This window comes from Coregonus clupeaformis, chromosome 7, assembly GCF_020615455.1.
Source record: "Coregonus clupeaformis isolate EN_2021a chromosome 7, ASM2061545v1, whole genome shotgun sequence".
NCBI lineage: Eukaryota > Metazoa > Chordata > Actinopteri > Salmoniformes > Salmonidae > Coregonus > Coregonus clupeaformis.
In genome coordinates this window covers 38,243,732-38,267,675 of record NC_059198.1, presented here as the reverse complement: position 1 = coordinate 38,267,675, position 23,944 = coordinate 38,243,732, and the positions used below count along the sequence as shown (strand labels likewise).

At 44.9% G+C, this 23,944-nt stretch overlaps 2 protein-coding genes across 6 annotated transcripts in view; one reads left to right on the top strand and one right to left on the bottom strand.

Moving 5' to 3' along the window:
- Positions 1-121: 121 nt before the first annotated feature.
- On the bottom strand, positions 122-21,076 carry LOC121569328 (myotubularin-related protein 6). 2 transcript variants are annotated; one of them, XM_045221393.1, is made up of 14 exons: positions 20,802-21,076; positions 12,711-12,830; positions 8,620-8,782; positions 8,190-8,347; positions 7,910-8,038; positions 7,372-7,506; positions 6,932-7,064; positions 6,732-6,841; positions 5,738-5,863; positions 5,237-5,380; positions 5,031-5,137; positions 3,165-3,299; positions 1,749-1,875; positions 122-699 (listed from the first exon to the last, which is right to left on the bottom strand). In XM_045221393.1, exons 1-14 carry the CDS (start codon positions 20,850-20,852, stop codon positions 379-381), a joined length of 1,959 nt encoding a protein of 652 aa, XP_045077328.1. In that variant the 5' UTR covers positions 20,853-21,076; the 3' UTR covers positions 122-378. The 2 variants fall into 2 exon arrangements, with proteins under 2 accessions (XP_045077328.1, XP_045077329.1); XM_045221394.1 differs by lacking the exon at positions 20,802-21,076 and adding an exon at positions 19,368-19,708.
- Positions 19,885-23,944, top strand: part of LOC121569329 (nucleoporin p58/p45) — a 24,894-nt gene continuing 20,834 nt past the window's right edge. Inside the window, exons 1-4 of one of the 4 annotated variants that reach the window (XM_041880196.2) lie at positions 19,885-20,405; positions 21,457-21,620; positions 21,783-21,815; positions 22,015-22,281. In XM_041880196.2, the coding sequence (XP_041736130.1) occupies positions 20,335-20,405; positions 21,457-21,620; positions 21,783-21,815; positions 22,015-22,281 (535 nt within the window). In that variant the 5' untranslated portion in view covers positions 19,885-20,334. Of the gene's footprint in view, positions 20,406-20,529; positions 20,710-21,456; positions 21,621-21,782; positions 21,816-22,014; positions 22,282-23,944 lie in introns of those variants that run through there. The other 3 variants (XM_041880198.2, XM_041880199.2, XM_041880200.2) reach the window with 3 other exon arrangements.

The window sequence follows — 23,944 nt, the reverse complement described above, 5'->3', positions numbered from 1 at the left end:
TGTTGGATGAAGGGCAGAATCTGATGGTTTAAACATCAAGAGATCAGAGCAGACAGTCTGATGTCTGGAACAGGTCCTACAGAGCTTTAGTTACTGAGTTGAATAATACATAGACAGAACAAATTGTTTCATCTTTTCATTTATTATCTTTAGTGCTTTTCAACATTCATAAAAAAACAAGCCTTTCTAAGTGCAGTAAATGCCATTTCGCTTTCCATAGACGTACATTACAGACATACAGTACCACCTCATCCACCTACATAGGAATATGGCCGAACATCCACGCAATCACACCAACGCACAGACACACACACGTCCTTCAGTCACCCCATCGCTCAGTCTCTCATCTCTTCCTCCATTCCAGTATCCCACAATGCCTCAGCATGTCATGCGCGCCACTCCAAACTCCAGGCTGACCACAGCGGGCTCCACCTTAGCCCCGTATATCCCCTGCAGGTCTCCGTAGCTCTCCTTGCGCTCTGTACCGCTTCTGCCCTCTACTGTCCGCTCTGTGTCACTGCAGCACTCTGTCGCCTCCTCTCCCACCTCCTCCTCCTCCTGATGTTGCGCCTCCTTCTGGCTGAGGGGGGCTCCCAGGATGAGGGAGTGGGGCCGCGTGTGGAGAGGGAGGGTGCGTTGGTCTCTAGGGGGGGTCTGGGGGTCTGGGGTGGGGGGGCTGATGCCATGCTTCTGTAGTCTCTGGAGGGATAGACAGAAGAGACAGGGTTAGACTAGGTAATGAGAGCGAGAGAGCGTTAGAGAGAGCACGAGAGCGAGCGTTAGAGAGAGAGCGCGAGAGCGAGTTAGAGAGAGCGCGAGAGCGAGCGTTAGAGAGAGCGAGAGCGAGCGTTAGAGAGAGCGAGAGCGAGCGTTAGAGAGAGCGAGAGCGAGCGTTAGAGAGAGAGCGAGCGTTAGAGAGAGCGAGAGCGGCGTTAGAAAGCGAGAGCGAGCGTTAGAGCAGAGCGAGAGCGCAGCGTTAGAGAGCGAGCAGCGTTAGAGCGAGAGCAGCGTTAGAGCGAAGCGGCGTTAAGCGAGAGCGAGCGAGCGTTAAGCGAGCAGCGTTAGCAGAGCGAGAGCGAGCGTTAGAGCGAGAGCGAGCGTTAGAGCGAGAGCGAGCGTTAGAGCGAGAGCGAGCGTTAGAGCGAGAGCGAGCGTTAGAGCGAGAGCGAGCGTTAGAGCGAGAGCGAGCGTTAGAGCGAGCGAGCGTTAGAGCGAGCGCGTTAGAGCGAGCGAGCGTTAGCAGCGGCGAGAGCGTTAGAGCGAGCAGCGAGGAGCGTTAAGCGGCGAGCGTTAGAGACGCGAGCGTTAGAGCGGCGAGCGTTAGAGCGAGCGAGCGTAGCGAGAGCGCGTTGAGCGAGCGGCAGAGCGGCGTTGCAGAGCGCGTTAGAGCGAGTGGCGAGAGCAGCGTTAGAGCGAGAGTGGCGAGCGCGTTAGAGCGAGAGCGCGTTAGAGCGAGCGAGCGTTAGAGAGAGCGCGTTAGAGCGAGAGTGAGCGAGAGCGCGTTAGAGCGAGAGTGAGCGAGAGCGCGTTAGAGCGAGAGTGAGCGAGAGCGCGTTAGAGCGAGAGTGAGCGCGTTAGAGCGAGAGCGAGCGAGAGCGTTAGAGCGAGAGAGCGCATTAGAGCGAGAGCGAGCGTTAGAGAGAGAGCGTTAGAGAGAGAGCGTTAGAGAGAGACAGAGACAGAGAGAGCGAGAGAGTTAGAGAGAGAGAGTCAGTGAGTGAGTGACAGAACAAGGAGAGGGTACTCACAGCCTCCAGTTCTTTTATTGTGTCTTCCAGTTGGTGGTTGCTCTCTTTCAGGGTGAGAACGTTTTTCAGGACAGACTGACGGGGGTGCATGGAACGATCAAACTGGTGGTACATATTCCTCCAGAACCTGACAGAGAGAGGAGGAGAGGGAATGAGTGAGTGAGTGAGTGAGTGTGAGAGAGACATTACGGAAAATAAGGAGTAACACTCACCAGGTAGTAGAGAGAGAGGAATGAGAGGAGAAAGAGAGAGAGAGGGATAAGAGGAGAGAGAGAGAGGGATGAGAGGAGAGAGAGAGGGATGAGAGGAGAGAGAGAGAGGGATGAGAGGAGAGAGAGAGGGATGAGAGGAGAGAGAGAGAGAGATGAGAGGAGAGAGAGAGAGAGAGAGAGAGATGAGAGGAGGAGAGAGAGAGAGATGAGAGGAGGAGAGAGAGATGAGAGGAGGAGAGAGAGATGAGAGGAGGAGAGAGAGATGAGAAGAGAGAGAAAGGGATGAGAAGAGAGAGAGAGGGATGAGAGGAGAGAGAGAGGGATGAGAGGAGAGAGAGAGGGATGAGAGGAGAGAGAGAGGGATGAGAGGAGAGAGAGAGGGATGAGAGGAGAGAGAGAGGGATGAGAGGAGAAAGAGAGATGAGGAGAAGAGAGAGGGATGAGAGGAGAGAGAGAGGGATGAGAAGAGAGAGAGAGAGAGAGGGATGAGAGGAGAGAGAGGATGAGAGGAGAGAGAGAGGGATGAGAGGAGAGAGAGAGGGATGAGAAGAGAGAGAGAGGGATGAGAGGAGAGAGAGAGGGATGAGAGGAGAAAGAGAGATGAGAGGAGAAAGAGGGATGAGAGGAGAAAGAGAGGGATGAGAGGAAAGAGAGAGGGATGAGAGAGAGGGATGAGAGAGAGAGAGAGAGAGAGGGATGAGAGAGAGAGAGAGAGAGGGATGAGAGGAGAGAGAGAGAGAGAGGGATGAGAGGAGAGAGAGAGAGAGGGATGAGAGGAGAGAGAGAGAGATGAGAGGAGAGAGATGAGAGGAGAGAGAGAGGGATGAGAGAGAGAGAGGGATGAGAGAGAGAGAGGGATGAGAGGAGAGAGAGAGAGAGGGATGAGAGGAGAGAGAGAGAGGGATGAGAGGAGAGAGAGAGATGGATGAGAGAGAGAGAGATGGATGAGAGGAGAGAGAGGGAGATGGTGAGAGGGAGATGAGAGGAGAGAGAGAGAGAGAGAGATGAGAGGAGAGAGAGAGAGGGATGAGAGAGAGATGAGAGGAGAGATAGAGGGATGAGAGGAGAGAGAGAGGGATGAGAGAGAGAGAGGGATGAGAGGAGAGAGAAAAGAGGACTAAAGGGTAGAGTAGATGAGATTGAAAGAGAGATGTAAGGAGAGAGAGAGAGAGAGAGAGAGATGAGGTAAAGGACTAGTTCTTACTTGAAGTGGCAGGGCAGGGTGGAGGGTTCGAGGACGGGGTGTGTCTCTGCATAGGCGGGGCAGTAGGCGGGGTTTAGGTAGTTCTGCCCCTCACTCAACAGAAATGCCCACAAAGAGTGAGTCCTGTCTTTGAGTCTGGTGGGAGAAGATAGAGTTTAGTATGTACAGTTGAAGTCGGAAGTTTACATACATCTTAGCCAAATACATTTAAACTCAGTTTTTCACAATTCCTGACATTTAATCCTAGTAAAAATTCCCCGTCTTAGGTCAGTTAGGGTCACCACTTTATTTTAAGAATGTGAAATGTCAGAATAATAGTAGAGAATAATTTATTTCAGCTTTTATTTATTTTATCACATTCCCAGTGGGTCAGAAGTTTACATATACTCAATTAGTATTTGGTAGAATTGCCTTTAAATTGTTTAACTTGGGTCAAACGTTTCAGGTAGCCTTCGACAAGCTTCCCACAATAAGTTGGGTGAATTTTGGCCCATTCCTCCTGACAGAGCTGGTGTAATTGAGTCAGGTTTGTAGGCCTCCTTGCTCGCACACGCTTTTTCAGTTCTGCCCACACATTTTCTATAGGATTGAGGTCAGGGCTTTGTGATGGCCACTCCAATACCTTGACTTTGTTGTCCTTAAGCTATTTTGCCACAACTTTGGAAGTATGCTTGGGGTCATTGTGCATTTGGAAGACCCATGTGACCAAGTTTTAACTTCCTGACTGATGTCTTGAGATGTTGCTTCAATATATCCACATCATTTTCCTTCCTCATGATGCCATCTATTTTGTGAAGTTCACCAGTCCCACCTGCAGCAAAGGACCCCCACAGCATGATGCTGCCACCCCCGTTCTTCACGGTTGGGATGGTGTTCTTTGGCTTGCAAGACCCCCCTTTTTCCTCCAAACATAACGATGGTCATTATGGCCAAACAGTTCTATTTTTGATTCATCAGACCAGAGGACATTTCTCCAAAAAGTAAGATCTTTGTCCCCATGTGCAGTTGCAAACCGTAGTCTGGCTTTTTTAATGGCGGTTTTGGAGCAGTAGCTTCTTCCTTGCTGAGCGGCCTTTCAGGTTATGTCGATATAGGACTCGTTTTACTGTGGATATAGATACTTTTGTACCTGTTTCCTCCAGCATCTTCACAAGGTCCTTTGCTGTTGTTCTGGGATTGATTTGCACTTTTCGCACCAAAGTACGTTCATCTCTAGGAGACAGAATGCGTCTCCTTCCTGAGCGGTATGACGGCTGCGTGGTCCCATGGTGTTTATACTTGTGTACTATTGTTAGTACAGATGAACGTGGTACCTTCAGTGTTTGGAAATTGCTCCCAAGGATGAACCAGACTTGTGGAGATCTACAATTTTTCTTCTGAGGTCTTGGCTGATTTCTTTTGATTTTCCCATGATGTCAAGCAAATAGGCACTGAGTGTGAAGGTAGGCCTTGAAATACATCCACAGGTACACCTCAAATTGACTCAAATTATATAAATTAGCCTATCAGAGCTTCTAAAGCCTTGACATCATTTTCTGGAATTTTCCAAGCTGTTTAAAAGGCACAGTCAGCTTAGTGTATGTAAACTTCTGACCCACTGGAATTGTGATACAGTGAATTATAAGTGAAATAATCTGTCTGTAAACAATTGTTGGAGAAATTACTTGTGTCATGCACAAAGTAGATGTCCTAACCGACTTGCCAAAACTATAGTTTGTTAACAAGAAATTTGTGGAGTGGTTGAAAAAAAGAGTTTTAATGACTCCAACCTAAGTGTGTAAACTTCCGACATCAACTGTATATAGTGTGTGTGTGTACTGTGGTTTTTCTGTATAGCACTTGAGTGAGTGAGGGAGTGTTACTCACTGCAGCTCTTCTCTCCGTCTCTGGTTGTTAGCCAGGAAGTTCCCGTACTGACAGGAGTGAACATGTTCATGGATCTGCAGCAGCAGCCACTCACTGAACTCAAACGCCTGAGGAAGAGTCGGTACCATCACCATCTTGATCACTGTCATCATCATCACTGATGGCTGCTATGTGGTGAGTATTCTGTCGCACACACACACACCTACCTGGGGGAACAGCTCTGTGAGCTGCCATACACAGTCTAGGAACTGGGTGAAGACTGGGGACACCTCCTTGGGGTCACCATCCAACTGGTCACACCTGTCTGCAAACTTGTGTCCAAATGAGATCCAGTCCTTTTCTATGAGGACCTGAAACACAGAGAGAGAGAGAACAGAGTCTTATGGAATGATATTCCTTTTACCATCTCTACAGGCATAGGGAAGTTGTGTTGTGTCCTACCATGAAGCCTTTGATGGTGCGGTAGTACACAGACCTACCATGAAGCCTTTGATGGAGCGGTAGTACACAGACCTACCATGAAGCCTTTGATGGTGCGGTAGTACACAGACCTACCATGAAGCCTTTGATGGAGCGGTAGTACACAGACCTACCATGAAGCCTTTGATGGTGCGGTAGTACACAGACCTACCATGAAGCCTTTGATGGTGCGGTAGTACACAGACCTACCATGAAGCCTTTGATGGTGCGGTAGTACACAGACCTACCATGAAGCCTTTGATGGTGCGGTAGTAGGGGTCCATGAGCAGAGCTCCCAGAGAGCAGACCTGGGCTGTCCGATCCCAGCCATCTGAACAGTGGACCAACACACTGGCTCCTTCTACTGTTACTGCCTATGGAGAGAGAGATGGAGGAAGAGAGAGAGAGAGATGGAGGAAGAGAGAGAGAGAGATGGAGGAAGAGAGAGAGAGAGAGAGAGAGAGAGAGATGGAGGAAGAGAGAGAGAGAGAGAGAGAGAGAGAGAGATGGAGGAAGAGAGAGAGAGAGAGATGGAGGAAGAGAGAGAGAGAGATGGAGGAAGAGAGAGAGAGAGAGAGAGATGGAGGAAGAGAGAGAGATGGAGGAAGAGAGAGAGAGAGAGAGAGAGAGATGGAGGAAGAGAGAGAGAGATGGAGGAAGAGAGAGATGGAGAGAGAGAGAGAGAGAGAGATGGAGGAAGAGAGAGAGAGAGAGAGAGGATGGAGGAAGAGAGAGATGGAGGAAGAGAGAGATGGAGGAGAGAGAGAGAGAGAGAGAGATGGAGGAAGAGAGAGAGAGAGATGGAGGAAGAGAGAGAGATGAGAGAGAGAGACAGATATTTGTGACCTGTTGCCACAAGAAAAGGGCAAGCAGTGAAGAACAACCACCATTGTAAATACAACCCATATCTGTTTATTTTCCCTTTTGTATTTTAACTATTTGCAAATCATTATAACCCCATATATAGACATCATATAACATTTGAAATGTATATTCCTTTTGAAACCTTTATGAGTTTAATGTTTACTGTTCATTTTGTATTGTTTATTTCACTTGCTTTGGCAATGTAAATATATGTTTCCCATGTCAATAAAGCCCCTTAAATTGTATGTGTGAGAGAGTGAGATGTTAATCGCTTCCCTTGTCATTATCAAAACATGTAACCATTGTTGGATGTAGTCCAGTGAAGACATTCCAACATCAGTGTGACTAACTAGATCTGAAGAGCAGAAGGGGCCTTACCTTGGTGAGGAAGATGGCTGCATCTACCACAGCTTTGACGTGCCGTAGCCAACCACAGCTCTCCAAGCCCAGCAGGTAGTCATTCACTGACAGAGAACGACTTCCCACCACTAAGAGAGACAGAGAGAGAGGGAGTCTGAGCGTGTCTGGTGAGTGAGTGAGTGAGTGAGTGAGTGAGTGAGTGAATGACCATAACCGACCTTCCAGTAGTTTCTGTAGGCTGGTCCTCATCACGTGGATGTTCTCGATCCCCACAAACTGGAAGCGGATGTTGGAGTAGTTATCTTCATTCTCATAGCCTTTACCTGCTGCTCTGTTAGCCATGGCATTCAACTGGAGAGAGGGAGAGGGAGAGGGAGAGGGAGAGGGAGAGGGAGACGGAGAGGGAGAGGGAGAGAGGTAGAGGGAGAGGGGGAGAGGGAGAGGGAGAGTGGGAGAGGGAGATGGAGACGAGAGAGGGAGAGGGAGAGGGAGAGGGAGAGGGAGAGGGAGAGGGAGAGGGAGAGGGAGAGGGAGAGGGAGAGGGAGAGGGAGAGGGAGAGGGAGAGGGAGAGGGAGATTAACAGAAAGAAACAGAGGGACTGAGAATGTCCACATACTTCTGTGGGAGGAGCTAGCTAGCCATGTCAGGATTGGGTACCTTGGGCCTGGTATCCATGACGTAGACAAATCGGCTGTTGTGATTGGCTTTGCTGATGGCCTGCAGCATGCTCTCGTCCTCCAGGCATCGCGCGCTGAACCCAGAGAGCGGTTGGCTGCACCGACACACCGCCGCCTGCAGGGGACAGAGACAAGCGCAGAGCACACCGATTAGCCACACATACGAACAGACGATATTTTAGGGTTATATCACAGGAGGTTGGTGACACCTTAATTGGGGAGGACGGGCTCGTGGTAATGGCTGGAGCGGAATCAGTGGAATGGTATCAAATACAATTTGTAAGTCGCTCTGGATAAGAGCGTCTGCTAAATGACGTAAATGTAAATGTACATCAAAACACATGGTTTCCATGGTTTCCAGGTGTTTGATGCCATTCCATTTGCGCCGTTCCGGCCATTATTATGAGCCGTCCTCCCCTCAGCAGCCTCCACTGGGTTATATGTAGGTTTGGGATGTAGGTAAAATGTTAGGGGGAAGGGTTAGGATGAAGCTGGGTATGGTAAGGGTTAGGTGTTACCTTCTTCTCCTGGTAGAAGTATGTGAGGACAGGGAAGCGTCCTTTGCTCCTGAACTTGGAGCTGCCGACGATGATGGGCTTACTGGCTGTGATGGGCACATACAGGTCCCTGGGATACGTCTCACATATCTACAACACAATGAAAGGGAATATTAAATGGGATTTGTTGTAAAACATCCAATCAATCCTATTCCATTAGATCTGGAGACACCAAAGTTGTTTCTGGACATAGCAAACATCTAACATTTTCTTCTTTTTTTCTATTGATAGACCCGCCCACCTTGTAGTTCCTGTTGACGTCAGTGAGCTGCCATTGGTCGCAGGGGACGCCCATCCTCTCAAACTCCGCCCCCAGGTCGATGAGCTGCCAGCCCTCCTCTCTCTGCTGCTCGTTCTGCTTGGGGTTGTAGGAGAACGCATAGAGCTCCTCATAGGATACTATGGAGGGAGAGAGGAGAAGGGGGAGGGAGAGAGGAGAAGGGGGGAGGAGAGAGAGGAGAAGGGGGGAGGGAGAGAGAGGAGAAGGGGGAGAGAAGGGAGAGGAGAAGGGGGGAGGAGAGAGAGGAGAAGGGGGAGGAGAGAGAGGGAGGGAGGGAGAGGAGGGAGAGTGAGAGAGAGAAAAATGTCAACATTCTTTTGAAACTTCACTTGACATTCAAAGACACAGACGCCCACACACACACACACACACACACACACACACACGGTACCTGGTCGTAGCAGTCTGAGCAGTGAGCTGTAGATGTCGTGACAGTCTCGCTCTCTCTGGACCACAAAGTGGACCACTCTGAAGTTACGACACTGGATGACCAGAGGACAACCGCTGGTGGTCAACGACAGCTTCTCCACTGACGCTATGTGGTGGTGTAGGATCTGGAGGGGAACACAAAACAGGCATGACATCCGATAGACCGACCATGACACCCGACAGACCGACCATGACACCCGACAGACCGACCATGACACCCGACAGGACACATGTTGCAGGGATGCAGCTTGAACCCCACCCTCTTCAAAATGTTTAACTACGAATTGGCGAGGGCTCTAGAACAGTCTGCGGCACCCTGCCTCACCCTACTAGAATCTGAAGTCAAATGTCTACTGATGATCTGGTGCTTCTGTCCCCAAACAAGGAGGGCCTACAGCAGCACCTAGATCTTCTGCACAGATTCTGTCAGACTTGGGACCTGACATTAAATCTCAGTAAGACAAAATAATGGTGTTCCAAAAAAGGTCCAGTTGCCAGGACCACAAATACAAACTCCACCTAGACACTGTTGCCCTAGGGCACAAAAAAAACTATACCTACCTCTGCACCACAGGTACAGTTGAAGTCGGAATTTTACATACACTTAGGTTAGAGTCATTAAAACTCGTATTACAACCACTCCACACATTTCTTGTTAACAAACTATAGTTTTGGCAAGTCGGTTAGGACATCTACTTTGTGCATGACACAAGTAATTTTTCCAACAATTGTTTACAGACAGATTATTTCACTTATAATTCACTGTATCACAATTCCAGTGAGTCAGAAGTTTACATACACTAAGTTGACTGTGCCTTTAAACAGCTTGGAAAATTCCAGAAATGATGTCATGGTTTTAGAAGCTTCTGATAGGCTAATTGACATCATTTGAGTCAATTGGAGGCCTTTATTTCAAGGCCTACCTTCAAACTCAGTGCCTATTTGCTTGACATCATGGGAAAATCAAAAGAAATCAGCCAAGACCTCAGAAAATAGATATTTCCAAACGCCTGAAGGTACCACGTTCATCTGTACAAACAATAGTACGCAAGTATAAACACCATGGGACCACGCAGCCATCATACCGCTCAGGAAGAAGACGCATTCTGTCTCCTAGAGATGAACGTACTTTGGAGTGAAAAGTGCAAATCAATCCCAGAACAACAGCAAAGGACCTTGGGAAGATGCTGGAGGAAACAGGTACAAAAGTATCTACATTGGGGAGAACAAGTATTTGATACACTACCGATTTTGCAGGTTTTCCTACTTACAAAGCATGTAGAGGTCTGTAATTTTTATCATAGGTACACTTCAACTGTGAGAGACGGAATCTAAAACAAAAATCCAGAAAATCACTTTGTATGATTTTTAATTAATTAATTTGCATTTTATTGCATGACATAAGTATTTGATCACCTAACAACCGGTAAGAATTCCGGCTCTCACAGACCTGTTAGTTTTTCTTTAAGAAGCCCTCCTGTTCTCCACTAATTACCTGTATTAACTGCACATGTTTGAACTCGTTACCTGTATAAAAGACCTGTCCACACACTCAATCAAACAGACTCCAACCTCTCCACAATGGCCAAGACCAGAGAGCTGTGTAAGGACATCAGGGATAAAATTGTAGACCTGCACAAGGCTGGGATGGGCTACAGGACAATAGGCAAGCAGCTTGGTGAGAAGGCAACAACTGTTGGCGCAATTATTAGAAAATGGAAGAAGTTCAAGATGACGGTCAATCACCCTCGGTCTAGGGCTCCATGCAAGATCTCACCTCGTGGGGCATCAATGATCATGAGGAAGGTGAGGGATCAGCCCAGAACTACACGGCAGGACCTGGTCAATCACCTGAAGAGAGCTGGGACCACAGTCTCAAAGAAAACCATTAGTAACACACTATTGCAGGTCTACAATTGCAGGTCTACAATTTTATCCCTGATGTCCTTACACAGCTCTCTGGTCTTGGCCATTGTGGAGAGGTTGGAGTCTGTTTGATTGAGTGTGTGGACAGGTCTTTTAACAGGTAACGAGTTCAAACATGTCAGTTAATACAGGTAATTAGTGGAGAACAGGAGGGCTTCTTAAAGAAAAACTAACAGGTCTGTGAGAGACAGAATTCTTACCGGTTGTTAGGTGATCAAATACTTATGTCATGCAATAAAATGCAAATTAATTACTTAAAAATCATACAATGTGATTTTCTGGATTTTTGTTTTAGATTCTGTCTCTCACAGTTTTTGTGTACCTATGATTAAAAATTACAGACCTCTACATGCTTTGTAAGTAGGAAAACCTGCAAAATCGGCAGTGTATCAAATACTTGTTCTCCCCACTGTAGATCCACAGTAAAGCGAGTCCTATCTCGACATAACCTGAAAGGCCGCTCAGCAAGGAAGAAGCCACTGCTCCAAAACCGCCATAAAAAAGCCACACTACGGTTTGCAACTTCGGACTTCAACTGTAACTTCCACAAAGCTGTGAACGATCTGAGAGAAAAGGCAAGGGCCTTCTTTGCCATCAAAAGAACATCCCAATTAGGATCTGGCAAAAAATACTTGAATCAGTTATGGAACCCATTGCCCTCTATGGTTGTGAGGTCTGGGGTCCACTCACCAACCAAGAATTCACAAAATGCGACAAACACCAAATTGACACGCTGCATGCAGAATTATGCAAAAACATCCTCAGAGTACAATGTAAAACACCAAATAATGCACGCAGAGCAAAATTAGGACAATTCACGCTAATTATCAAAATCCAGAAAAAAAATCTGCTAAAATAAGTGATTCCCAAACCTTCCATAACAAAGCCGTCACCTACAGATAAATGAACCTGGAAAAGTGTTCCCTCAGCCAGCTGGTCCTGGGGCTCTGTTCACAAACACAAACAGACCCCACAGAGCCCCACAACAGCAACACAATTAGACCCAACCAAATCATGAGAAAACTAAAAAATAATTACTTCACACATTGGAAAGAATCAACAAAAAAAATGCAAACTGGAATGTTATTTTGCCCTAAACAGAGAGTACACAGTGGCAGAATACCTGACCACTGTGACTGATTCAAAATTAAGTAAAGCTTTGACTATGTACAGACTCAATGAGCATAGCCTTGCTATTGAGAGAGGCTGCCATCGGCAGATCTGGCTCTCAAGAGAAGACAGGCTATGTGCACACTGCCCACAAAATGAGGTGGAAACCGAGCTGCACTTCCTAACCTCCTGTCAAATGTATGACCATGTTAGAGACACATATTTCCCTCAGATTACACAGACCCACAAAGACTTTGAAAACAAATCCAATCTTGATAAACTCCCATATCTATTAGGTGAGATACCAGTGTGCCACCACAGCAGCAAGATTTGTGACCTGTTGCCACAAGAAAAGGGCAACCAGTAAAGAACAAACACCATTGTAAATACAACCTATTGTATCTGTTTATTTTCCCTTTCATACTTCAACTATTTGCACATTGTTACAACACTGTACATAGCAATAATATAATATTTGGAATGTTTACTGTTAATTTCTGATTGTTTATTTCCCTTTTGTTTACTATCTATTTCACTTGCTTTGGCAATGTTAACATACGTTTCCCATGCCAATAAAGCCCCTTAAATTGAGAGAGAGCGAAGAGAGGAGAGAGAGACTTAAAATGCTGATCTCACCTGATCTGAGTCAGACACGGTTTCAACCTTTCTTCAATATTTTATGACCTGGAGGAAAATTGTGCCTGGCTCCTCACTCTGACTGGCTGACTGCCAGCTACCACATTAACTCCTACACACAAACTGTCCCTGTGCTCAGCAGTAGAAGAGGAAGGAAGTGTGTAGGAACTCTGGCAGCAGTTTCTCTGTTGAAATCACACTGTAGACCGTAACTCCATAAACCAGAGATCTGACTCAAGACAACACACCCACCCAATCAAAACACCTCCGTATCAAAGTGCGCTGTAGATGGGGTGTAGCTAAAGCAAGTCCTACATTCTGAATTCAGAGCTCTGTGTGAGATAAGGTGTGTTCTGCATTGAATAAAAAGGTCCTTCTCACCCAGATCTCCTGTGCGGCGGTGGCATTGCTCTCCACGAAGATGAGGTGTGTAGCCGTCAGGTGCAGCGTTCCGCTGGTCGACTTGTTACTGAAGCGGTCCAACAGACGGACCTGCTCCACCTGTACAAGTACACACACAGGTAAACAACGTTTAGATCACAGGTAAACAATGATCCCCCCCCCCCACCCACAGAGTAATGAAATAGGATACGCATCTGACAATCTATATAGAGGTGTCAATCAGACACAGTACTTGTTGTCAGTTATACAACAAGCAGACCATTAGCCACTCAACCAGAAAGAAAGGCTGGCAATTATAATTACAGCTGTGTATGTAAAAGAGCTTTGGAGTGGCTGTGATTTGCAGTAAACATTACACTCAGGAGTTCCAAAAGAATAAAGACATTTCAAATGTCATTATGTCTATATACAGTGTAACAATGTGCAAATAGTTAAAGTACAAATGGGAAAATAAATCAACATAAATATGGGTTGCATTTACAATGGTGTTTGTTCTTCACTGGTTGCCCTTTTCTTGTGGCAACAGGTCACAAATCTTGCTGCTGTGATTGCACACAGTGGTATTTCACCCAGTAGATAAGCGAGTTGATCAAAATTGGGTTTGTTTTCTAATTCTTTGTGGGTCTGTGTAATCTGAGTGAAATAGGTGTCTCTAATATGGTCATACATTTGGCAGGATAGGAAGTGCAGCTCAGTTTCCACCTCATTTTGTGTGCAGTGTGCACATAGCCTGTCTTCTCTTGAGAGCCAGGTCTGCCTACGGCGGCCTTTCTCAATAGGAAGGCTATGCTCACTGAGTCTGTACATAGTCAAAGCTTTCCTTAAATTTGGGTCAGTCACAGTGGTCAGGTATTCTGCCACTGTGTACTCTATTTAGGGCCAAATAGCATTCTAGTTTGCTCAGTTTTTTTGTTAATTCTTTCCAATGTGTCAAGTAATTATCTTTTTGTTTTCTCATGATTTGGTTGGGTCTAATTGTGTTGTTGTCCTGGGGCTCTGTGGGGTCTGTTTGTGTTTGTGAACAGAGCACCAGGACCAGCTTGCTTAGGGGACTCTTCTCCAAGTTCATCTCTCTGTAGGTGATGGCTTTGTTATGGAAGGTTTGGGAATCGCTTCCTTTTAAGTGGTTATAGAATTTAACGGCCCTTTTCTGGATTTTGATAATTAGTGGGTATCAGCCTAATTCTGCTCTGCATGCATTATTTGGTGTTTTTCGTTGTACACAGAGGATATTTTTGCAGAATTCTGCATGCAGTCTCAATTTGGTGTTTGTCCCATTTTGTGAATTCTTGGTTGGTGAGCGGACCCCAGACCTCACAACCATAAAGGGAAATGGGTTCTATAACTGATTCAAGTATTTTTAGCCAGACCCTAATTGGTATGTCGAATTTTATGTTCCTTTTGATGGCATAGAAGGCCCTTCTTGCCTTGTCTCTCAGATCGTTCACAGCTTTGTGGAAGTTACCTGTGGCGCTGATGTTTAGGCCAAGGTATGTATCGTTTTTTGTGTGCTCTAGGGCAATGGTGTCTAGATGGAATTTGTATTTGTGGTCCTGGCAACTAGACCTTTTTTGGAACACCATTATTTTTGTCTTACTGAGATTTACTGTCAGGGCCCAGGTCTGACAGAATCTGTGCAGAAGATCTAGGTGCTGCTGTAGGCCCTCCTTGGTTGGTGACAGAAGCACCAGATCATCAGCAAACAGAAGACATTTTACTTCAGATTCTAGTAGGGTGAGGCCATGTGCTGCAGACTGTTCTAGTGCCCTCGCCAATTCGTTGATATATATGTTGAAGAGGGTGGGGCTTAAACTGCATTCCTGTCTCACCCCACGGCCCTGTGGAAAGAAATGTGTGTTTTTTGCTCATTTTAACTGTACACTTGTTGTCTCTCTCACACACACACACACACAGACAGAGAGAAAATGTTCTCCCTATTTTTATTTATTTAACCTTTATTTAACCAGGCAAGTCAATTAAGAACAAATTCTTATTTACAATGACGGCAAGCGGTAAAAAGCCTCCTGTGGGGACGGGGGCTAAGATAAAAATATATACAGTTGAAGTCGGAAGTCTACATACACTTAGGGTGGAGTCATTAAAACTTGTTTTTCAACCACTCCAAAAAGTTCTTGTTAACAAACTATAGTTTTGGCAAGTCGGTTAGGACATCTACTTTGTGCATGACACAAGTAATTTTTCCAACAATTGTTTACAGACAGATTATTTCACTTATAATTCACTGCATCACAATTCCAGTGTGTCAGAAGTTTACATGCACTAAGTTGACTGTGCCTTTAAACAGCTTGGAAAGTTCCAGAAAATGATGTCATGGCTTTAGAAGCTTCTGATAGGCTAATTGACATCATTTGAGTCAATTGGAGGTGTACCTGTGGATGTATTTCAAGGCCTACCTTCAAACTCAGTGCCTCTTTGCTTGACATCATAGGAAAATCTTTTAAAAATGCTGGTTCATCCTTGGGAGTAATTTCCAAACGCCTGAAGGTACCACGTTCATCTGTACAAACAATAGTACGCAAGTATAAATACCATGGGACCGCGCAGCCGTCATACCGCTCAGGAAGGAGACGCGTTCTGTCTCCTAGAGATGAACATACTTTGATGCGAAAAGTGCAAATCAATCCCAGAACAACAGCAAAGGAACTTGTGAAGATGCTGGAGGAAACAGGTACAAAAGTATCTATATCCACAGTAAAACGAGTCCTATATCGACATAACCTGAAAGCCCGCTCAGCAAGGAAGAAGCCACTGCTCCAAAACTGCCATAAAAAAGCCAGACTACGGTTTGCAACTGCACATGGGGACAAATATCGTACTTTTCTGAGAAATGTCCTCTGGTCTGATGAAACAAAAATAGAACTGTTTGGCCATAATGACCATCGTTATGTTTGGAGGAAAAAGGGGGTGGCTTGCAAGCCGAAGAACACCATCCCAACGTGAAGCACGGGGGTGGCAGCATCATGCTGTGGAGGTGCTTTGCTGCAGGAGGGACTGGTGCACTTCACAAAATAGATGGCATCAAGAGGAAGGAATATTATGTGGATATATTGAAGCAACATCTCAAGACATCAGTCAGGAAGTTAAAGCTTGTTCGCAAATAAGTATTCCAAATGGACAATGACCCCAAGCATACTTCCAAAGTTGTGGCAAAACGGCTTAAGGACAACAAAGTCAAAGGTATTGGAGTGGCCATCACAAAGCCCTGACCTCAATCCTATAGAAAATGTGTGGGCAGAACTGAAAAAGCATGTGCGAACAAGGAGGCCTACAAACCTGACTCAGTTACACCAGCTCTGTCAGGAGGAATGCGCTAAAATTCACCCAAATTATTGTGGGAAGCTTGTGGAAGGCTACCCGAAACATTTGACCCAAGTTAAACAATTTAAAGGCAATGCTACCAAATACTAATTGAGTGTATGTAAACTTCTGACCCACTGGGAATGTGATGAAAGAAATAAAAGCTTAAACAAATCTCTACTATTATTCTGACATTTCACATTCTTAAAATAAAGTGGTGATCCTAAGACAGGGAATTTTTACTAGGATTAAATGTCAGGAATTGTGAAAAACTGAGTTTAAATGTATTTCGCTAAGGTGTATGTAAACTTCCGACTTCAACTGTATATGTTTTACAAGTAAGACAAAACGGACAACACAGACAAAAGATACTGGCAACAGCAGAAATACAACAGCAAACAAACAGTGTATGGTGTTTGTAAAGCAAAACGCGCTTCCTTCCAGAAGGCAACGCAAACTAGTGACATCAGGTGACAACTAGAAACAACTACATGTCTCAACAACCTGTTCATCCATTTGTCCTTTGAATTCCTCCAGGGACACCCGGTCCTGGAGTTTAAGGTTGGCTTGAAGGGAATTCCAACACCAGGGGGCTGAGTAATGAAAGGACCTTTTTCCATGCTCTGTTAAAATTTTCATGACTGTTAGCATAAAACAAGATTGAGATCTGAGCTTGTATGCATTTTCATTTCGAGCTAGAAGAGAGAATAGATGCAATGGCAGTTTTCCTAAAATGGCCTGTTAAATAAGAATGTACCAGTGTTTGAGCCTGCGTGTTGCTAGTGATGTCCACCCAACAGCACTGTAGAGATCACAATGGTCTCTGATTGGTGACAAAACAAAGGGCTGCATGATACACAGAGTCAAGAGCCTTCAGTGTAGAGCTTGAGGCTCGCACATAAATAGTATCACCATAATCCAACACAAAGAGAAAAGAAGAACGAATCAACTCCTTTCTGGTGGTAAAGGAAAAACACGCTTTGTGCTGGTAATAAAACCCAATATTCAGCCTCAGTTTCCTGATAAGGTTCTCTACATGGGTGGTGAAGCTCAACTTCTCATCCACCAAAACTCCCAGATAGTTGTATGTTTTGACTTGCTCTATGGAATGTCCTTCCAAAGTAGTAATTACATGGTTTTAGTATTGGAAAATACCATGCACTTTGTATACCATGCATTAGTATTGGAAAATACCATGCACTTTGTATACCATGCATTAGTATTGGAAAATACGTACTACCATGTCCTCGCTAACACTGCCACAGCCTGAATGTCAGTAGAACATTGACTGACTGGTTAGAAGATGAATAACTAGGCTAACTTAACTCTGTAACCTTTTGTCTTCACACCCTGTAGGTTATGTCTCACTTTAATGACATCATTGAAAACTGCTTGACTGAATAGACAAGTAGCCTATTCTCTCTCTTTCTCCCTCTCTTTGAAAAGGTCTCTCTCTGTCTCCCAGCAACCAGTGTGGCGCTAGGCAACTCCACAGGATGGCGATCAGTCAGCTCAGTCAAGGTCTGGCAGAAAACAGAAGAACAGGAAGTGTGTGTGTGTGTGTGTGTGTGAATGTGTGTGTGTGTGTGTGTGTGTGTGTTAGACTGAAGGAGATGGAAAAAAGAGGATGAGGGAAAAAACGGTTGTTGACGGGCCTGAAGTCAAGCTGATGACTCAGTGTGTTCTGTTTACCATTTAAGTAAGTGCATTGCCATCCCAACTGAATACATTATATTTCCTTGCTCCGGTCCGGATATCTGCATGATCCAGTTTAGCGCAACAATTAACCAAATATTTGGAAATAATCAGGGGTTGACTGTCTGTGTGCTTTAAGAGTTCAAGCAGGGTCCTGGGGGCAGAGGCCCAAAATACTGCAGATGGGAAACACCCCTGCAGGCAACCACACCCACCGTGTCACCTGAACAAAACAACCACACCCTACAAGTGTCAGTTCAACAGACACACTTCTTTGTTTTGTTCAGGTGAAAGGATGGGTGTGGTTGCCTGCAGGGGTTTTTCCCCATCTGCAGTCTTTTGGCCTCTGCCCCCAGCACCTTGTTGTACTGAGTATTCCCTACAACACTTTTACTGCTGCACCCAGAATAGTTTTTGCTATTGATTCGCATTGGGGGCATTTATTTGACCTTGGAACATGTTTTAAAATCCATATTTAATGCAAATGTCACTTAAATATGAACAAATATGAATCATTGTTAATGTTCACACAATTATTTTTCATATATCATGAAGAAATACAAGCTATTGACACATTTCTACTATTACATGGGGGATTTTTATTTTGAAATTCCGTGGCCCGGAAGTAATTTTTTTAAGTGTTGACGAGACGCTGATCTTCAGGCAGCACTTTACTGATGGAAAAAATTCCCTACAAAGGACTTTGAGGTGGCTCTTCAACCCGGCTTTTTATTAAGTTACACCAGAAATATACTTTGACATCAACATGAAAGCTTTGAGCCTAAGAAAACAGTGGCTATGATGACGTCTGTCACTCACTATAGCATGAAGAAAACATTGTCAACTTTGCTTGCTCCTTTGACGTAGTGGTGGCACCATGATCCGTCACACTAAATGCATTATCAGGAAACATGCAAGCTAGTCTAATAAATCTAATATCGTGTTTGTGCCAAGGAGGACAAACAGAAGCAAGAGGCGGCTCGCTACAAAAACAGGTCACTGGCACAGCGACCAGCACATCACACAGTTGTCAAGCGCCATAGAGAGAGATAACCAAGTGTATACCAAGAAGGCAGTCTCCACAGAGTTACGTGATGAAGTGTTTTAGTTATCTATGTCCACAGTGGCTTCTCCGAGTCGCTCTCTCTATCCTGTTCTGAATCACCACCCAAAACGCGAGCCTAATTGACCATTCCGCCCATTCTAAAGACCATCATATAGGCCATTCTAAAGACCATCATATAGGCCATTCTAAAGACCATCATATAGGCCATTCTAAAGACCATCATATAGGCCATTCTAAAGACCAGGCCGTGCAGCAGAATCCGCTTTTCTTGGAAACAAAACAAGACTGACTACAATTAATATCAAGTTAGATAGCTGGCTGGCTAGCCCTGCAATATAACCCTATATCTATTTGGGCACCACTGTCAACGCACCGTTTTTACATTTACATTTTAGTCATTTAGCAGACGCTCTTATCCAGAGCGACGTACAGTTAGACCATTCGTTATTGCATAGCAAGTCATTATAGTTAGCTAGCTAACTACATAACATGCATGTGAAATGTTTTGCTGGGTGGTAAAAAATAATTGCTACACTAGTTAACGTTCGGTTTCTTACCTTTGGCGTTCGGATATGTTCCATTTCGCTGTCAGTGTATGCAACGATTCAAACAGTTGACCGGTGATATGGCTCGCACATCGACTATCAAGGTGCGGCAAGCTGATGTTACTTGATCGCTTTTTTAAACTTTGTTACCGGCATTCGTTGACCGTTCACGATTGTGTATGTTTTCAGTAGATGCTAGCTATCGGTTCTTCACAGCGCTTCCTGCTTGGGCGTACTTCTCCGCCACGGACTACAAACACACCAGACATTATGGGACATGCCGCGTTCAAAACAACTGGCAACTCGGAAAAAACGAGCTCCGACTGGGAAAAATCGATTTAAACCGTCATCCAACTCGGGCCTCTTTCTAGAGCTCCGACCTGAAGATCACTGACTGACGTCATGATTTGACATCTTATTTTTCCGGGTTCCCAGTTGTTTTGAGTCAAGTCAGAGGACGTTCTTTCCCATTTTTGTTGTAATATTTATTAACACACTAAATAATTTAAAAACCCGTTCTCAAATTATCTAAGTACATTTTTACAACTTCACACACATTATGAGAAAATTACATTGTGGTCATTACCACTCTCAAACGCTAGATGTCCCCACATGACCGTCCAATCTGCTAAATCCTCCAGACATCACTATCCTAGCAGGCCACTGTAACCGAAAATATAGCTACATTCCGGGGTAAAGCGCGGCATCGGAAATAAGAAAACCTGTCGAGAAGGAACGTTTCAACATTTTAGTGCTGTTTATGTGCATAACTGACTATTTAAGTTTCAGATCTCGGTAAAATGTTATACGTTACTAAGCGTGAGTTGAAATAGCCGTATAGTGGTTTGTTTGTTTACCATGATTTCATAACACCAGTGTCAGACTGGGCCTCCACGCGGGTGTTTTTATCTCAAAGCTAGCTAGCGAACAACCGGCTAACTAAAGTTAGATTAAAATATTGGCCTGTTGTTAAAATAAAATGTCAGGCTTTAATTTCGGGTCTGGATCCACGAACACTGGCGGAGGGTTTTCGTTTGGAGCCGCTGCCAGGTAAGAATTGTTAGTCACGGCTGACGTAACTAGCTGATTTTATCTCCAACATACCTATGTCGACTCAGCGTCGTTAACTTACCCAGCATGGATTGTTACCAACTAGGTAGTTAGCTAACGTTAGCTATCCAGGAGCAATAGTAATAAACCCCACTGTCAAAATGGTGACGTTAAGTAGTTTCCTAGTTAACTATATTGGATTAAAAGAGCATAACGTTACTCCTTAGTCCAAGGACCATGTTCTGTCTAAATGCCGAATTGGCTCTGGAGTGGAAGCCAAAACAGCCAAATACTCCATCTAAACGTGAGTCTATTCTCAAATGCTGTACGGTTCTAGAAACATAAATCCCTCTACTTTCATATCAATAATTTCACAAATGCAAAATACACACTTACTGTTTTAACAGTTGCAGCGACAGTATTTTTCAGTGACAACATTTGTGGCATATGTCTTCCGTTGCCACAGACGTTAGGAGACGCAAATAGCTAATTAGTACAGGTAGTCCACTCTTGTCTTCCGTCCGTTTTCCGTAAACAAGCGCTGTAACATGGAAATATGGCTATGTGGGAATCCTAACCCTATAAAGGTGTATCAATTTAACCTTTTCTTTTTAGAAAATTATTTCAAGATGATATGAAAGATAAAGTCCTTATACTATCAAAACCGTACCGCAAAACACCCCCCTACAGAAGACTCCTTCCTCCAATGACTCTTATGTGTAATGGAACTGAGAGTCTTGATCAACGGCTAACTACCACGTGTTATGGATACGTCAACTACTTGTTGTGTTTCTCATCTGAAAGTGTGTGTGTTTGTGAGAGAGAGAGTCTGTGTGATTGTTTATTATCAGTGTGGGTTTTAGACTTGGGGCTTTGCTATGCCATCCTTACTATACCCATTCAACATCAGCGCAGATAGACATTGTTTGTGACAGTGACATAACATCTGTAATATGTCAGTAAAAGGTGAGGCATACTGCATAGTCATGTAATGTTTTGTACTTCTCTCCTCCCTCTCATTCCCTCTTATTGTCTCCTCACTCTCTCCTAGTACTCCAGCTACAGCAGGTATGGGTGGGTTTACTCTGGGTGGAGCTCTGGGTACTGCAGCCCCCACCCCAGCCTCCACCACCACCACCTCTTCTCTGGGCCTGGGGGGGTCCCTGTTCGCACAGAAACCTACTGGGGGGTTCTCCTTTAATACTCCTGCCTCAGGTATGTACACACACGTTTCAATATTGCCTGTATCTCTCCCACTGCAGACCTGCCTCATGCTTGTTGTTTCTTCCACCAAAGCACAAAGAAATGCACAGACATCACATAGATTTATGTGTAGGTGATTATTGTAGTTATGGAGTTGTTCTTGTTTTGCTACAGGAGCTGCGGCACCCACCCAAGGCTTTACGTTAGGTGAGTTTTCTGTCAACGTAGCTACACATCTGTCATGACTTCCACGCCTACCATTGGCTGATCCCAATTTGAGCCTTAGCGTGACAAACCAATAGTTGCAGTCTCTGCAGATGAATTTGTTCTCGTTGATGTCTGTGTGCGATGATGTCATACGGTTGAATCTACCTTTAACCTCACTCTTTTCTGTTGTCTCTCCCAGGTGTCCCAGCAACCTCTACAGCCCCCACCACAGGCTTCAGTATGGCCTTCAATAAACCGTCTGCCTCGGCCCAACCCTTCTCCCTCACTGCAGCAGCCTCGGCCCCCACAGGGGCAGGACTGACGCTAGGCTCCGTCCTCACCTCCACCACTCCACATCAAGGAGCTACAGGATTTGCTCTCAACCTAGGGGGTGTAGCCGCGAGTACAGCCCCTTCCACAGGTCTATCGTTGGGTTCCAGTATGTTCTCTAACATGGCTCCTACTGGTTAGTTAACTACACATCTCTGTCTGTCCTCTAACATGGCTCCTACTGGTTAGTTAACTACACATCTCTGTCTGTTCTCTAACATGGCTCCTACTGGTTAGTTAACTACATCTCTCTCTGTCTGTCCTCTAACATGGCTCCTACTGGTTAGTTAACTACATCTCTCTCTGTCTGTCCTCTAACATGACTCCTACTGGTTAGTTAACTACATCTCTCTCTGTCTGTCCTCTAACATGGCTCCTACTGGTTAGTTAACTACATCTCTCTCTGTCTGTTTTCTAACATGACTCCTACTGGTTAGTTAACTACATCTCTCTCTGTCTGTCCTCTAACATGGCTCCTACTGGTTAGTTAACTACATCTCTCTCTGTCTGTCCTCTAACATGGCTCCTACTGGTTAGTTAACTACATCTCTCTCTGTCTGTTTTCTAACATGACTCCTACTGGTTAGTTAACTACATCTCTCTCTGTCTGTCCTCTAACATGGCTCCTACTGGTTAGTTAACTACATCTCTCTCTGTCTGTCCTCTAACATGGCTCCTACTGGTTAGTTAACTACACATCTCTATCTGTCTGTTCTCTAACATGACTCCTACTGGTTAGTTAACTACATCTCTATCTGTCTGTTCTCTAACATGGCTCCTACTGGTTAGTTAACTACATCTCTATCTGTCTGTTTTCTAACATGACTCCTACTGGTTAGTTAACTACATCTCTCTCTGTCTGTCCTCTAACATGGCTCCTACTGGTTAGTTAACTACATCTCTCTCTGTCTGTCCTCTAACATGGCTCCTACTGGTTAGTTAACTACATCTCTCTCTGTCTGTTTTCTAACATGACTCCTACTGGTTAGTTAACTACATCTCTATCTGTCTGTCCTCTAACATGACTCCTACTGGTTAGTTAACTACATCTCTATCTGTCTGTCCTCTAACATGACTCCTACTGGTTAGTTAACTACATCTCTATCTGTCTGTCCTCTAACATGACTCCTACTGGTTAGTTAACTACATCTCTATCTGTCTGTTCTCTCAACATGACTCCTACTGGTTAGTTAACTACATCTCTCTCTGTCTGTCCTCTAACATGACTCCTACTGGTTAGTTAACTACATCTCTCTCTGTCTGTTTTCTAACATGACTCCTACTGGTTAGTTAACTACATCTCTATCTGTCTGTTCTCTAACATGGCTCCTACTGGTTAGTTAACTACACATCTCTGTCTGTCCTCTAACATGGCTCCTACTGGTTAGTTAACTACACCTCTATCTGTCTGTCCTCTAACATGACTCCTACTGGTTAGTTAACTACATCTCTCTCTGTCTGTTCTCTAACATGGTTCCTACTGGTTAGTTAACTACATCTCTATCTGTCTGTCCTCTAACATGGCTCCTACTGGTTAGTTAACTACATCTCTATCTGTCTGTCCTCTAACATGGCTCCTACTGGTTAGTTAACTACATCTCTATCTGTCTGTCCTCTAACATGGCTCCTACTGGTTAGTTAACTACATCTCTATCTGTCTGTCCTCTAACATGACTCCTACTGGTTAGTTAACTACATCTCTCTCTGTCTGTCCTCTAACATGACTCCTACTGGTTAGTTAACTACATCTCTATCTGTCTGTCCTCTAACATGACTCCTACTGGTTAGTTAACTACACA